The sequence below is a fragment of the Dermacentor silvarum genome, chromosome 9 (assembly GCF_013339745.2).
Source record: "Dermacentor silvarum isolate Dsil-2018 chromosome 9, BIME_Dsil_1.4, whole genome shotgun sequence".
NCBI classification, from domain to species: Eukaryota; Metazoa; Arthropoda; class Arachnida; order Ixodida; family Ixodidae; genus Dermacentor; species Dermacentor silvarum.
In genome coordinates, this window is record NC_051162.1 from 871,202 (window position 1) to 885,539 (window position 14,338).

Genomic DNA, 14,338 nt, shown 5'->3' on the forward strand with positions numbered 1-14,338 from the left:
AACTATACAAAGTAAGGATAGTTGTTTTATCGGCCGTGTACACTTGTAAACATTCGCTTACTACCTAAAAATATCCACAAGCCCTTCCCCCTTTGAGAAAATGGGGGTAAGCGAAGCTTGTCTGCATCTGACCTTCGTCAGGGTAACGTAAAGTTCACGACAAGTCACGGCAATAAAACAAACGTGTATTAAATGTATGCATCGAGGGAAGTAAACGTATAACGCAACGGAAGGAAAAGTTGCACGAAAGGGAAACAAAAGTACAAGGAAAGGGAGCGAAAAGTAGTAGGAAAGGGAAGAGATCAAGTACACACACGACAACCTCGCTTAATTTTCTCGACAGGGAAAGGGCTAGTGATTTCTCACTCACTCACTCCTCTCTCTTTTTTGTCCCTGGTATGTGCCATTGAGCTTGGTCCCTTTCTGCACTATCACCAGGATCGACCCACTTTTCTGCGTGACACCACCACCGCCGCCGAAACTTGCGAGCCTATAAAGCTTCGCTTAATAACAAGCATGGCGTCACTCGCACAGAGGCGTACATGATCACATCTAGCTCGAAAACTGTGGCCAGGTATCTAATAATTTACAATTGCAATCGATGCTTCACCCTTAGGGCAAAACTCGGACTTTTTTCTCTTGAGTTCGCATAAGCAAATGAACGCGTTTCCGGGCGGTTGTTGGACGCGTACCTGGCCAATTCGGAGGACGCTCCGACCTGAGACACGATCTCGCTGAGAAGCTGCATGTCCTCGTCGGAGACGCCCTCGGTCTCCTCCCCTTCTTGCAGGAACTGCACCAGGAAGTCGGAGAAGGCCCCGCCGCGCGTGAGCAACTCGTCGTAGGTGCCCACGTCGCTGATCTTGCCGTCGCTGAGAACGATCACCATGTCCACTTGGGGCAGCACGGCTAGACGGTGAGTCACCAGGATACGGGTCTGCAACACAGGCACCTTGCAACTTGACAGGGTTCATAATGGCGTGCGCAGAGCGCAGAAAAACGACCAACTACGTCAAAACTAATGCGACTTGATCGACGACCAATTAGCCTGAAGCTGCTGCTGGTATCTTGGCAATTCTCATCAGGAACGTGCGCAGATTACTAATATAGAGGTTACTAATATTGCGGAAAAACGCTATCATAAATTACGCATGCGATTTCTGCCGGATTAAAATAGCACCGTACGAATGCGCATTGTATAAGGGTGTAATGCGCGTATTTTTCTCGCATGTGACATTTTATGTATACCTGTGGGAAATCTGCAGTGCGTGTCATTTGTAATGTGTCATTAATAGTGTATTTTAACATTCTGATATGTGATGCATTTTCATGTCACCCCTAGAAAAGGAATAGCCGGCCAACATTTCTTTATTCATGTCAATAAAAAAAACGTGCACTGTAAGCTGCAATAACAGCGTAGTAAGTGCGCTGAGGAAATTTAGGACTGCATGCGCGTTTGGATACCACTGTCCACTGATCGCGATCACGTGTCCTCTATTTTGTACTCTACGCATCAGTATTAGAGCGAGGAACGTGTAGCCTTTTGCCGAAATTTCTAAACTAAAGAGCATCCCCTAATTAATGAGCTTGACGCTAACCAATATGTTTATGAGCCCTACGGCCACTGCATTATGCGGAGGCGCCGTGCCGCGGCGGAGCTTCACGTGCCGGCTGTGCAGGGCAGCTGCCTTATTGGCGGCTGCTGATGTACGACGAATATTAACGCGAAAGCGAAATATAGGTTCACAGAAAGGTGATCACACAGCCAACAAGGAAGGGCGCCTTTTCTGGGGCTCTGATGACAAGTGTCCTTGTGTAAGCGTTCGATCTGACACATTTTCGACCACTAAAACGCGCAAGGAATCTGCGGGTCGAATGTACTTCTTCGCATCTGGAGGGTGCGCTAATATTAGGATAGCAGCAAGTACACCGGGTGTTTCAGCGAACACTAAAACATTTTTTTTTTCAAAATTGCCTGAGGGAATTTTGAAAAGTAAACCAGTCAGTGAGCTCGTCTACTCGAAAAGGTGGACCTTACTTGCACAAAGAATAGAAATAACTAAGTATTAAAAATTGCCAAGTTTTAAACTAATTAGATTATGGTACCTTTAACAAAGCAAGATATTGTATCGGCGTTTCGCACTTGCTCGCATCGCGTAGGCGCGGATTCCAGTAACGGCTCCACTCTAAGGGCTCGGCCGCTGCGCTTGCGGGTACCACGCCGTAGCAGCAGAACTTTATCAAGTGGATTCCAATTGTGGCCAGCATTGGAAACAGTCTACGTTGACAGCTAGGAAGACCGCTTCGATCCCAAGTAATGGAACGCGCCTGGAACCGTCAGGAAGGCGTTTTTGCGGCTTGAGGTTCGTCGGCGATAAAAAGCTGACAAGACATATTGCTGTAAATAACATTTTGCGTGGGCGAACCTTAAAACATTACGTAGCTTGCATTAGGCGCGTAAGAAAGCTAAACTACGTTTTCCTGTGAGCAACAGATCTTTCCTAGCCTGTTGCTCTGCCACCATCTTGTTCGCATAGCAATGTAACCTGCAGACTGTTTTGATACTGTGTTCGCTAATGTCTCTTGTCAGCTTCGTCAGAAATGGAATGGTACTTAAGATGACGGCAGTCCACTTAGCTGTCTGTTTCCTGTCTACGGCGAGCGTTGGAACAACCATTAAAGCACGACTGCTGTTTATTACGAATTTTGTGCAACCGTAGCAGCTCATTTTAGCTCTGATGCAAATATGCTGCAGAAAAGCTGTAGATCTGCATCTCATACTATACAATGACTATAGCTCATGGCGTACACGTCATGGGTGGGAAAGAGTTGGCCGGTACTGGTGCATGTGGCAACGGACATTTTGCTTTGGAAATTGCGCAGTCGGGTTTGCTTTTGCCCCTTTGACCCACCTTCTTTCTCAAAAGTCCCTTGGGGCCGATGACTTTGTCGAAGATGTGCTTGCCGACGTGCGAATCCACAGCGCTGAGGGGATCGTCGAAGAAGTAGATGTCTGAACCACTGTACACCGCCCTGGCGAGGCTGATACGCTGCTTTTGACCGCCGCTCAAGTTTATGCCCTAATGAGAGTATGAAGGTGATCAAACAACGTATTAATGATACAGTACTGGCAACATTTCCTTGCGCTCATATGTTTACGGTTAGTATTAAAACAGAGAAGCAAAGGAAAGGCGAGGAGGATAACCGGAAAAAGTCAGGTTTAAAATATTTGAAAGATTATTCGCTCTATCTGGGGCATTCATATAGAAAAATTGGTAGAGTTTACACGTTCATAAAGTACACTTTGTTCACTAAGTTCGAGCCATTCTCTGGTGCTAGCACATTTCGCTGCTCTAGTTGGCGGGACACGGCAAATGAAGACTGCGCGACCTGATGAGGACAGCGCCGCGTCTTGTCGCCTCTATCATCGTCCGTTCGCGAGAAAGGCGCCAAAATTCATTCATTTGAAAGAGCATTCGCAATCCCTCGACTTGGAATTTTAAATTTTGCGACAAAAGGGTGGCAGTCTTGTGTATATCGCAACACAATTCCTGACGAGCGTGGACATCCGGCCTTGCTCGTATGACATACTCAGGGAACGGTTCAGCGCATAGGCGGCGAGGGCGTGAAAGGAAGCATGATGACTTGGAGCGCTTAAATCACGTCCTTGTCATCTATGCGCTTAACTGTTCCTGAACAGTTCTTGAGGTTCTCGCATTACTTAACCGCCAAGCTAACTATGAAGCGAATGTGGCGCGAAAAACTACTTTTCATTGATTTGTATTGTACGAATCCTTGTGTCCCATGACGGTCGCATTCGCGGTAAACGTGGCGTCGAAGCACCAGCAGGTTTGAGGAGACGGGGAAGCCTTGCTTCCGTGGGCGAGGCGCAGGAATCGCAAGCGCTGTCAGCGCCACCGTATGTGTCACATGCAGTCCCACCGACATTGTCCCAGCCTCTGTGGTCACCAGCAAGCGGCGAGTACTTAAGTCGCCGCCGCCGTCCTGTTTTCCCGTAGGTGGTTAGTGAACCACACATTTTGTCGTGGCCGCCTCTCTACACCGCAGCTGGGAAGTCGGCAGCCCCTCTTTACCGAGCGCATTGTTCTCTTCGAGGAAACCCTTCCAGAGAGAAAGAAAGGGAGAGAGAGAGAAAGAGAGGAAATGACCTGCCTTTCCCCTTTCGAGAAAATGGGGATAAGCAAGGGTTGTGTGTGTACCTGACCTACTCCTTTCCCTTTCGTGGTACCTTTCGTTCTCTTTCCTTCTTTTGTTTCCCTTTCGTGCCACTTTTCCTTCTGTTGCGTTGTACGTTTCCTTCTCTCGATGCATAAATTTAATAAACGTTTATGCTTTATTACCGTGAGATGTCGTTAACTTTACGCTACCCTGACGACGGTCAGATAAACACAACAAGAAGATGTGTGGTGTTTTATGGCGCATAAACACGACAAGCTTCGCTTACCCCCATTTTCTCGACAGGAGACGGGCTCGTGAATTTTTTTACCGTTCAGCAAAAGCACGCAAGCGGTGGATAACAAGTCGGCTGAGTTGGTGTGAAGCACTAGCAAACTCACTTAGAAATGTCTCTGCTGTCGTACACGTTAAGCACCGAGCGTACCTTCTCGCCAACCTCCGTGTCATCGCCACCGGGAAGAATGTCCAAATCCTGCTTGAGGGCACAGGCTTCGATGACCTGCTCATAGCGGTCGCGGTCGAACGGCTGCCCAAAGGTTATGTTGCTCTTCACGCTGGCGTTTTGAATCCAGGCTTGCTGAGGACAGTAGGCCACGGAGCCCTGCAAGCAGCAACGTGCACTCATGCACTCTTTGCTTGCACCACCGTCAAAAACCCTTGGTATGGACGCGGCCATAATGCTTTATACTTAAAAACAATTAGCCTCGTCTAAAGCTTGCTTACACGGCCTGTTCAAATTGAAATGTCCTCAGGATCAAGTCAGCTTCCAATTTTAGCTAAGTCTGAAATAAAAAAGATTATGGGGTTTTACGTGCCAAAACCAGTTCTGATTATGAGGCACGCCGTAGTGGGGGACTCCGGAAATTTGGACCACCTGGGGTTCTGCGCCTAAATCTAAGTACACGGGTGTTTTCGCATTTCGCCCCCATCGAAATGCGGCCGGGATTCGATCCCGTGACCTCGTGCTTAGCATCCCAACACCATAGCCACTGAGCAACCACGGCGGGTAGCTAAGTCTGAAATCAGTATGTCTCATAGAGTTACTTATTCCGGCTAATGAACCTAATATTTCTCAGAGGAAATTCTTGGGGAATTACACCAGTCTAATCGGGCAAGTGTCAATTTGTGGTGGGCCTGACATTGTGTTTCAAGTAACATTCACCTCTCACATACAAAAGTGTTAAAAGAGTTCAGAGCCTGTTCAGTAGCATATATTTCGGTTGTTGCACTGGAAAATATTTTTATATCTCCTGCATTTATTTATAAAGGAGTGCTACTATAGTTAGCAATAGATTGTGAATTCCTAATAGACGGTGACAAAACTGATCACAGTGATGAGTGACAGATACAGTAATATTCATCTCTGGCTCAAGGCCATATCTTGAATCGATCAAATCCAACTTCGGACAGAAACAACGCATGCCCATCATTGCTTCCAACAAACTACACACATTAATTATAGTTGTTTCGTGTAAGCATAGGAAAATACTGTTCTCACAAAATTCACTCACGTTGATGTTCACCGAGCCCTTTTGCTTCACCATGTCACCAAGGAAAGCGGAAAGCATGGATGACTTCCCGGAACCAACCGAACCGACGACTGCCGCTAAAGCACCCTTGGGAACACTGATATTGAGGTCATCCAGCGCTGGCTGAGAGTGTTTTTCCCAGGCAAAGCTGGCATCTTTGATGACCAAAGGATCGCCTGAAAAAACGCGCAATGACATATCGACAGTTGGTTAAAATCATAAGTGACTACACTCGTCATCCATCAACACTGGCACTAATTTATTGATTAGTCATTCCAAAAACATGGCAGATATGTGTTTTGTCAAAACTTTAGTACTAGTCGTCTATTAGTTGTGGTCAGCCGTTTAAAGCTCCCGTAAAGTTAGACACGTCGATAATTATGCTTCTATTACGTGCCGGAAATACAGCCTCTTAGATACGACGTGTTTGAATATGCAGAAAGTTGAATCAGCAGAAAAGCTCACAAACCTTCACTTGCACTTGTATTGTGCTGCACAGCGTTCGGGTCGAGCTCATCCGAGCGAAGGTACTTGTTGATACGGCCCAGAGACACAAAGAACTGAAGATAAAAGCAGCAATCTCTATTAACTGATGAAAAACCTGCGCACAGCCAGTAACCGTCACAGATAATGCTTTATTAATATATTCTACGCTTCCTTAGTTAAAATCTATTGAAGTACACAGCGTTCTAGTATCAGAGGTGCAGTCTGAAGTTTTGCTGCCAGGCCATAATTTGGCATTCGTGTATTTCCAAGCAGACCAGGCATGCAGCCTTATTCTCAAGGAATTTCTCGTGAATTAAGTTAAAGTTCTGCCTATTTGCAATATGATGCGGGCGTGCTCAGGCAAAAAAAAAAAACATTTCACTTGAGTATCGCCGCCGCTGCTCATATGTATTACAGGGTGTCCCAGCTAAAAGTAGCCAATGTTTTTAAAACGACGGAGTGCGTTAGGAGGCTCAAACCAACTCAGTGGTGTTGAGGATCGCGTGTCTGCGGTATTTTTTTGTTTTGCAAAGTCAATTAATTAGTATAAGCTAATTGCCTAACTTTTTAAATATTGGCGCAATCAATAAAGCGCCAATACGAAAGCTGTAGATCACATTTAAAAATGGCCGACTGAAGTGTTTGCAACTAAGTACCATTGACGGAGTTTCTGGCAAATTGCCTTTAAATAAAGATCGCGAAATACAAAAACAAACGCGTGAAAGCGCCACTATTTCAGCGCTCTTAAACAACCGATCAAGAAACGAAATCCGCATATCTGTATAGCGGTTCCCGGACGGGCTTGGCGTTACAGGTGGCCGCAAGGTACGCGCGAGCAACTCTCGCTAGTAAGATATGATCACGAACGAACATGACAATTGCATTTTCCTTACCGATTAAACAGTTCGGCGCTCAACATTTACTCGATCCCGAGCTTCCTTTTTACAGTGTAAGCTGTTATGGGCTCATTCCAATCGCCGTATCGGGTCGCGATGATGCCCGTAGCCGCTATCGCAAAAGTACCCTCTCAGCCGCCGGGATCGAACCCAGGCCCGCTGCGTGGGAGGCGGGCCGTTGCGCATACATACTCCGTGTGTATGCACAACGCTTCCCGATACAGCTATGCACCAACTCGCCCAGCAATGGAACGCGTCGGCTTGCACCCGCGACGGCGTCCCAAGCAGGCCGCGTCGGGCGCGTTGCAATGGGAGCGAATGTGACAGCCGTAGTTGCATTGTCGGCCGCTTGGCTGGGCCGAACGGCGCTAGCCATCGGCGATGGAACGCGTCGGCTTGCACGCGCGACGGCGTCCTAAGCGCGTTCCTGACGCATTCACTAAAATTACTAGGTAGTACTGTCGAAACGCTCATCTACCTTACGCTGTGACAGTGCTGCGTGTGCCGCACAGGCCTGGCTTTTTTTTCTTGCCTTGTGCGTTCGGGCTTCATTCCACAAGTGGAGCGAATGGTATGTTTATGCCACGTCACGTCAAAGCGCGACACACCTTTATCACTGCCGCTCGCTCTGTGGGCCCGATCACGACAACGCACGCGACTGAGTCTCGAAAAAAGCATGGAAACAATGTCCTTTATCGAGCGGCCGTCTGGGGGCGCTGAAATAGTGGCGCTATCACGCGGTTGTTTTTGTATTTCGCGGGCTTTCTTTAAAGGCAATTACAAGAAGCTCCATCAATGGTACTTAGTTGCACACACTTCAGTCGGCCATTTTTGAATGCGATCTACAACTTTCGTATTGGCACTTTCTTGATCAAACCAATATTTAAAAAGTTAGGTAATTAGTTTATACTAATTAATTGACTTTGCCAACCGAAAAGTATACCGCTGACTAGGACACGTGATCAACACCACTGAGTTGGTTTGAGCCTCCCAGCACACTCCGTCGTTTTTAAAACATTGGCTACGTTTATCTGCGACACGCTGTATAGGTACTCGAAGAGGCACAACTATAGGGCCGGGAAAAGGCTTAACTAAAGTAAAGCCACATCGATAAAATTGCGTTCGACGAAGTGGTAGTCCGAAATGTGCAGAACGTATGCCGCGGGACTTATGTTAAATACGTTTGAGCCCTAGGTGGCAGCACGAGGAAAGATGTATATAGACGTCCACACAAAAGTACTCGCCATGGCGGTGAAAGTGATGAGCATCGGCAGGAAGGCCATAGGCACGCGAAGAATGTTGAACAGCGAGAGCGACACGAAGGCCTTGTTGGCGTCGAGGACGTTCGCCGGGTCGATGGCAATGAACACGGCGAAGCTGGCAAGGGCCACCTGGTGTCAAGCGGGCAAAGAAAACTTTTTCAAATGGTTCGCAACTCAGCTAGCTTGGCGGTAATGTGTTCCGGCATTTCTTACGTGTCGTCCAGATTTTGTGCTGAAATATACACCATTACAGAAAAGGCAAACAATCATTACTGAAGGTTATATACCGAAGAGGCTATAGGTACCACAAACGATACGCTGAAAATAGGGCCTACTGCTGTTTAGTTTTTATTTCAGCTTGCGCAGAGGCAGTGCTGGCGAAATCAACTTGAATACAATAAGGCACAACTTGGATAAGCAGTCTTGATTAGGCATAGTAAACGGGACGCGACACCTGGAATTCCTTGATATCGACAGCGATATTCGTATATACTTTAGAATATGCAATGTCGAACGCAAACTTAGCTGACGCTACGAGTGATTTATTTCATCGAACCCAGAACGCGAGAGCACATGTTTTCAATCGATTGTTCTATACAAAAACACTGAGCAAGATTTAAATTTTGGAATGGATATCAGCGAAAACATCGCGAGCGGTATTTTACATATCTCGACATGAGAAATTTACGCACTCACAAAAGCTTCCTCGAGCGCCTGCCATTGGCACTGCAGTATTCTTGCCATTAATTAATCTCCGGATCAGATTGAAACTGGCATGTTCATCACCGGAGCCACCGCCCAGCTTCTCTGGTGCTATCGATCCGCACCGCGCAAGGGGTGACTCGACTTGGCGCAAAGCAAGCAGGTGGACGGAGCTTTTACGGCACTATGGTTCCAATATCGTAGTGACACCGAGACCTCAAGAAATGCGGATGACGCTCGAACAATTCGGTTGTCCCCCCAATGCACGGAAAGCGGGCGTTCTTGCACTTCGTCCCCATCAACATATGGGCGCCGGGGTGTGATCCACAACACCTTAGGCTAAGCCACCGCGGCGGGTGGAGCTTCAAGAAGTCTGGGGATCCACTGATCAATGCTACCCAATATTATCGGATTGAGTAGCATTGATCATGTGCAGTCATCTATAGCATACTTGGAAAGAGTAGCTCAGCATCCGTGTAATGCTGACCCCAATTTGGTCACCAGCCTCAACACCTTTCTTTAAGTTGGTACAACCTGCTCCTTGTTAAGACTCGGCGAGTCAGGCAACTTCGTCATCTGATATTCCTGAGACCATCAGAAACAGCACAGATCAATGAGACTGATCATCCATAAAATCGTTACGTAGCCCTGTTCAGCAGCGCTGGGCATGAATTGCAACAAATGATTGAGGTCCGTAACCAAGAAACATGAAAGAGCAAGGTTGAAGGTTAATAGGCAGAAGACAGAAGTAATGTTCGATACCCTGGCAAGGAATCAAGAATTTATGATCACCGGTCAGCCTTTACAATCTGTGCAGAAGCTCGTTTACTAGGTCAGTTATTGACAGGGGACCCATTTCATGAGTAGAAAATTTACAGAATAAAAAAATTGCCCGCCAATCCACCCTGTGAAGGTGGTTGGAAAGCGAAGCTTCTTACGCCACCCTCACGGTGACTGCGGCGCACTTGATATTTCACACACTACAACGTAACTTTAACCACGGCCTTTATTATTATTTACTTCACAACAATGTTCACTACTGCTTTATGATCGGTGTGATATACACTACTAGACTACCCCATAGTGGGGTAGTCTAGAAAATGAACCGAAGCAGTTACTAGGCTGGAAGGGTTTCGAATGACGTCAACCCTCTTTCAAGCAGCTGCATAAGCTTTGCAACAGCTGCAATCTAATCTTACGGACCAAGCCGAGCCTGTTTCCGTTGTTTGCCCGCAGCCCTTATCATCCATCATGTTGGCTCATCACTTTGAAGCTTGTTTTGTGGTTTTTCTTGCGAAAACGAGTGCTTAGTTGTACGCTGAATGCCTGAATTCAAGTAAGCCATACTGCTATACCTGCAATTGTTAGCGGTTCGTCGGGATTGTTTTTTGCTTACAACGACGGACACGACCGAACCCTTGGCTGGTAGAGGTACAAATCTTCGCTTTAAAATGGGTTGGAGTGCATACGGCAGGCATTAACAAATCATGATCGGCGGATACCACTATCCTTGAAAATAACAGTGTGCAATCATTGCATTCTACCGGTGCTAACATACGAGGCCGAAAGGTTAACAAAAAAGCATGAGAATAAGTTAAGAACCGCCCAAAGAGCGATGGAAAGAAAAAAACTTGCAGGACTCTTAAGCTTCGCCTTCAAAAGTAGAACGCGATAGCGTTATCGGGACCCGTTCGTACCACATCGTTTGCATACGGCAAGTAGGCTTCACTCACGGCAACACTGAACGTGGGAAAGCCACCTTACAAAGACCAAGCTTATACCGATCCCCTTAAAGTAGGCTTCATTTTTAAACTGAAATGCATTGCTGGAAAGACGTTTTTTCAGCGGCAATATAAGTGCTTTTATATTAAAATGTGAAGGCCCGAGCACCTTTTTTATTATTTTATTCATTGTTTGCTATTGCCCCGACGCGCGCAGGTCTGGTAGACGTGTGAGCTTCCTCGTAGCAGAATTAGGTTTTCTCGTACATTCAAAATGCAATCCCACGCCGATTGGTAAACAATCCAATGGCGAATCGAACGCCGAATGGTAAAGTCGTACTTTACCATTTTTTTGGCGGATTTCACTGGGAAATTCCATTTTTGTTTACCAAAACCTTGCACCACGTGGAGGGCCTGCGCGGTCGATGTGGTTGGATGATTTTCTGCGCCACCCGCGATCCCACGCCGGTTGCCGACGCCGGATTTTCTGCGACACGGGGCCCTAACGCTATCGCGTTAAAATGTCGCAGTTTCGCCCGAAAGCCGAAGCATCAATTGCGATAGAAAATTAGTAGAGAGCTATACGGAGTAGGGATAGTAGTTTTATTGGCTGCATCAACTTGGACACATTCGCTAGCTAACTGAATTAACAAGCGTGGTGTCAGCGCGCACATGCAAACATGAATAGATCACGCTCGATTCCCTCAGACCACTGTCAAAACGCTGGCGTGAAAAAGCGTGGCTCGCGAAGGTTCGTGCGGTCTATCGCTTCATCGGAAACTGAGTGGCGAAAGCACAGCGCATACAAAGGTCAGAGCCGTCGGGAGATCGCTTTCAAGATACGGTGCGCCCGACAGCCCGCACCGGCGCGAAGTACGCAGTTGTTAGAAGAGTAGAAGTCGCCCCCCTCCCTCTCCCGCGCTGCCTTCCCGCTTTCCTCCTTTCGCGTGGAAGATAGCGTCGCCAGTTCCCCTTGCGCCCGGTTGCAAGATACGCATTTGGTACCGCAGCACAGCGTCGCCCTCTCTCTCTCATACCCCATGGCCTTTCGCGCGACGGAAGAAGCCGCGTTTGCTCTCCGTGAAAGCGCGCGACCCCGTGCACTTTCACTCGCACATACGGCGCACGGCGACGATTTTATTGCCCTTGGACTTTATACGGAACCTCACGGCGGCGGCGACGACGACGGCAGAAATCCGCGTGAAGTGTCCATATAATTGATATCGCAATAAAATGTAAGGTGTAACTTTAAGAGACGAGAAGACAGTGGTGTGGAAAAGAGAGCAAACGGCGATAGCCAATGAAACGTTTAGTTGGCACTAAAAGAAAAAAGATGGAGCTGGGCAGGCCACGTGAACTGGGCAGATACCGGTGGGCCATTAGTTACAGAATGGGTACCAAGGGAAGGGAAGCGCAATCGAGGGTGGCAGAAAATTAGGTAGGGTAATGAAAATAGAAAATTTGCAGACACAACTTGGAATCAGCCAGTGCAATACAACGGCTTTTCAGAGATTGATAGGAAAGGTCTTCGTCCTGCAGTGGACATAAAAAAATGTCAATGTTTCAACCGAAAGGCGAAGCATCAATTGCGATATCAAATTAATAGAGCTATACGGAGTAATGATAGCAACGCGCATAACTGTTGTCGACGCCGTCTGCGTTTCATCCGCGTTCGCACCGAACGCGCGCGGCGTTGGTGACTGTTGCCGGTGCCTCTGTAGGCGGCTCGGAGGTTTTCGACGAGATCAGAACGGGACACTCGTCGAGCAGCGTCGCAAGTCTTTCCCACCTTCTCGCCTCGCAACGTTTTACAACGTAAGCTGTTATGGGCTCATTCCAATATCCGTTTCGGGTCGCGATGATGCCGCCGCCGGCGACCGCCGCATAACCGCTATCGCCGGAAACGCGAAAAGAGTAGCCGATTCCCGCCGGGATCGAACCCGCGCCCGCTGCGTGGGAGCCGGATACTATTACCAGTTAGCCACGCAAGCGCTTGCTATTGGGCCGCGGAAAATACCCACGCCAAACGCAGTGTGTGACGACTCGAGGCTCCGCCAGTATGGTGGCGCCATCTAGGTAAGATGCCTGCAAACGCAGCTTCCGCAGCCGACGATATGCGATTCAGACGAGGCGCGCAATCACGCGCTGCCGAGCCTCCGCCAGTATGGTGACGCCATCTAGTTAAGATGCCTGCAAAGGCGCGCCGACATGTAAGTTGCAGTAATACCCGTGTCACACGGGCACCCACAAACTCCTTTAGGATAAGGGAGTGCGAAACTTCCTCGACCTCAAGGAAGTTGTTATTGGCCGTGTGACACGGCCACAAGTTTTCAAAAGAAGCCGTCAGAGGAGCTATCAGCGGCGTTTGATGTTCGTAGAATTACAAAAATGTAACTTCTAATGAAGCTCGTAGCTATTATAATTAACCCTACTTGCATAAAAAAAATATTTATATATTTGATGCGAAAAACATACAGCCTGCTAAAAATCAAAGTTCGCTCGCTAAACATAGCAGCGCTGACAGCGACGCTAGCCACCCTGTGCTTCTCTGTGTTCCTTTGCGGCGTGGCGAGTAGGCTCTGTACAGCGCTGCGTTGTTTTACTCGAACAATACTCAATATTTTGTGCACTGATCTCGTAAGCTTTTCTTTTATTGTGTGCACTGTGCCGTGTCAGTCATGAGTGACAAAGCGGAAGACGAAGTGTAGGCCCATAGCCTACAGGTCGAGAGTATAGTCCAGCAGCAAGCATAAATGTTGCTGAATTGTACTTGAACGTTTATTTCAACAGAACTGTTTTGAAAAACACTCGACATTATATTTAATAGAAACCATAATTAAATTCTCAGCTTTACATCAACAAGCATGGGCACGAGGGTACTCCCTTCAGCCGCTGAGGGAGATCGCCCATCTGCCTTGACCAAAAGCTCCGTTAAACTCCCTTAGCGGAAGGGCGACCGTGTGACATCGCATGCATCTCCCTCAAGATAAAGACGACGGAGTTAAAAGGAGTTTGCGGATACCCGTCTGGCAGGGGTATAAGGCTTGGTTGGGCTCAGCAGACTGCTGTGCAGAGAGCATTACAAGCCGCAGCTCGCCGTCGACGCCGGGCGGACAGTGCAGATCGTTCTCGTCAAAACGAGGCGAACAGACTGCCGCGAAGACCCTGTTGTGCGTAGTGCCCAAATTGGAGCTACTCTTGAGCCGCTCCACCAGCTTACGTTGTCACTGTGCTGCGTGTGCCGCGCAGGCTTGTGACTTTATATGAATAGTCATTTGGTGCCGCAGCTAAACGTCGCCTCACCCCTCCCGCCCACCCTCCCTCCTTCTCTCCGTTCCGTCCCCCCACGGCCCCATGGAGGAAGTCGCGTTTGCTCTCCGCCGTGCGTTCGTTCCTCGTGAAAGCGCCCGTCCCTCGCACGCTTTCCCTCACACATACAGCATATGGCGCGTGGCGACGATTTCATTGCCGTTGGACTCCATACGCAACCTCATGGCGACGGCGACGGCAGAAATCCGCTTAAAGTGTCCATATAATTGCTATCG

At 48.0% G+C, this 14,338-nt stretch overlaps 1 protein-coding gene across 1 annotated transcript in view; it reads right to left on the minus strand.

Moving 5' to 3' along the window:
* Nucleotides 1-14,338, minus strand: part of LOC119465096 (ATP-binding cassette sub-family C member 3-like) — a 157,044-nt gene that overhangs the window by 70,711 nt on the left and 71,995 nt on the right. The window contains exons 12-17 of the mRNA XM_037725899.2: nt 8,353-8,499; nt 6,196-6,286; nt 5,709-5,902; nt 4,622-4,798; nt 2,913-3,080; nt 693-937 (exon numbers count right to left, since the gene is read on the minus strand). Coding sequence (XP_037581827.1) covers nt 693-937; nt 2,913-3,080; nt 4,622-4,798; nt 5,709-5,902; nt 6,196-6,286; nt 8,353-8,499 — 1,022 coding nt within the window. The remainder of the gene's footprint in view (nt 1-692; nt 938-2,912; nt 3,081-4,621; nt 4,799-5,708; nt 5,903-6,195; nt 6,287-8,352; nt 8,500-14,338) is intronic.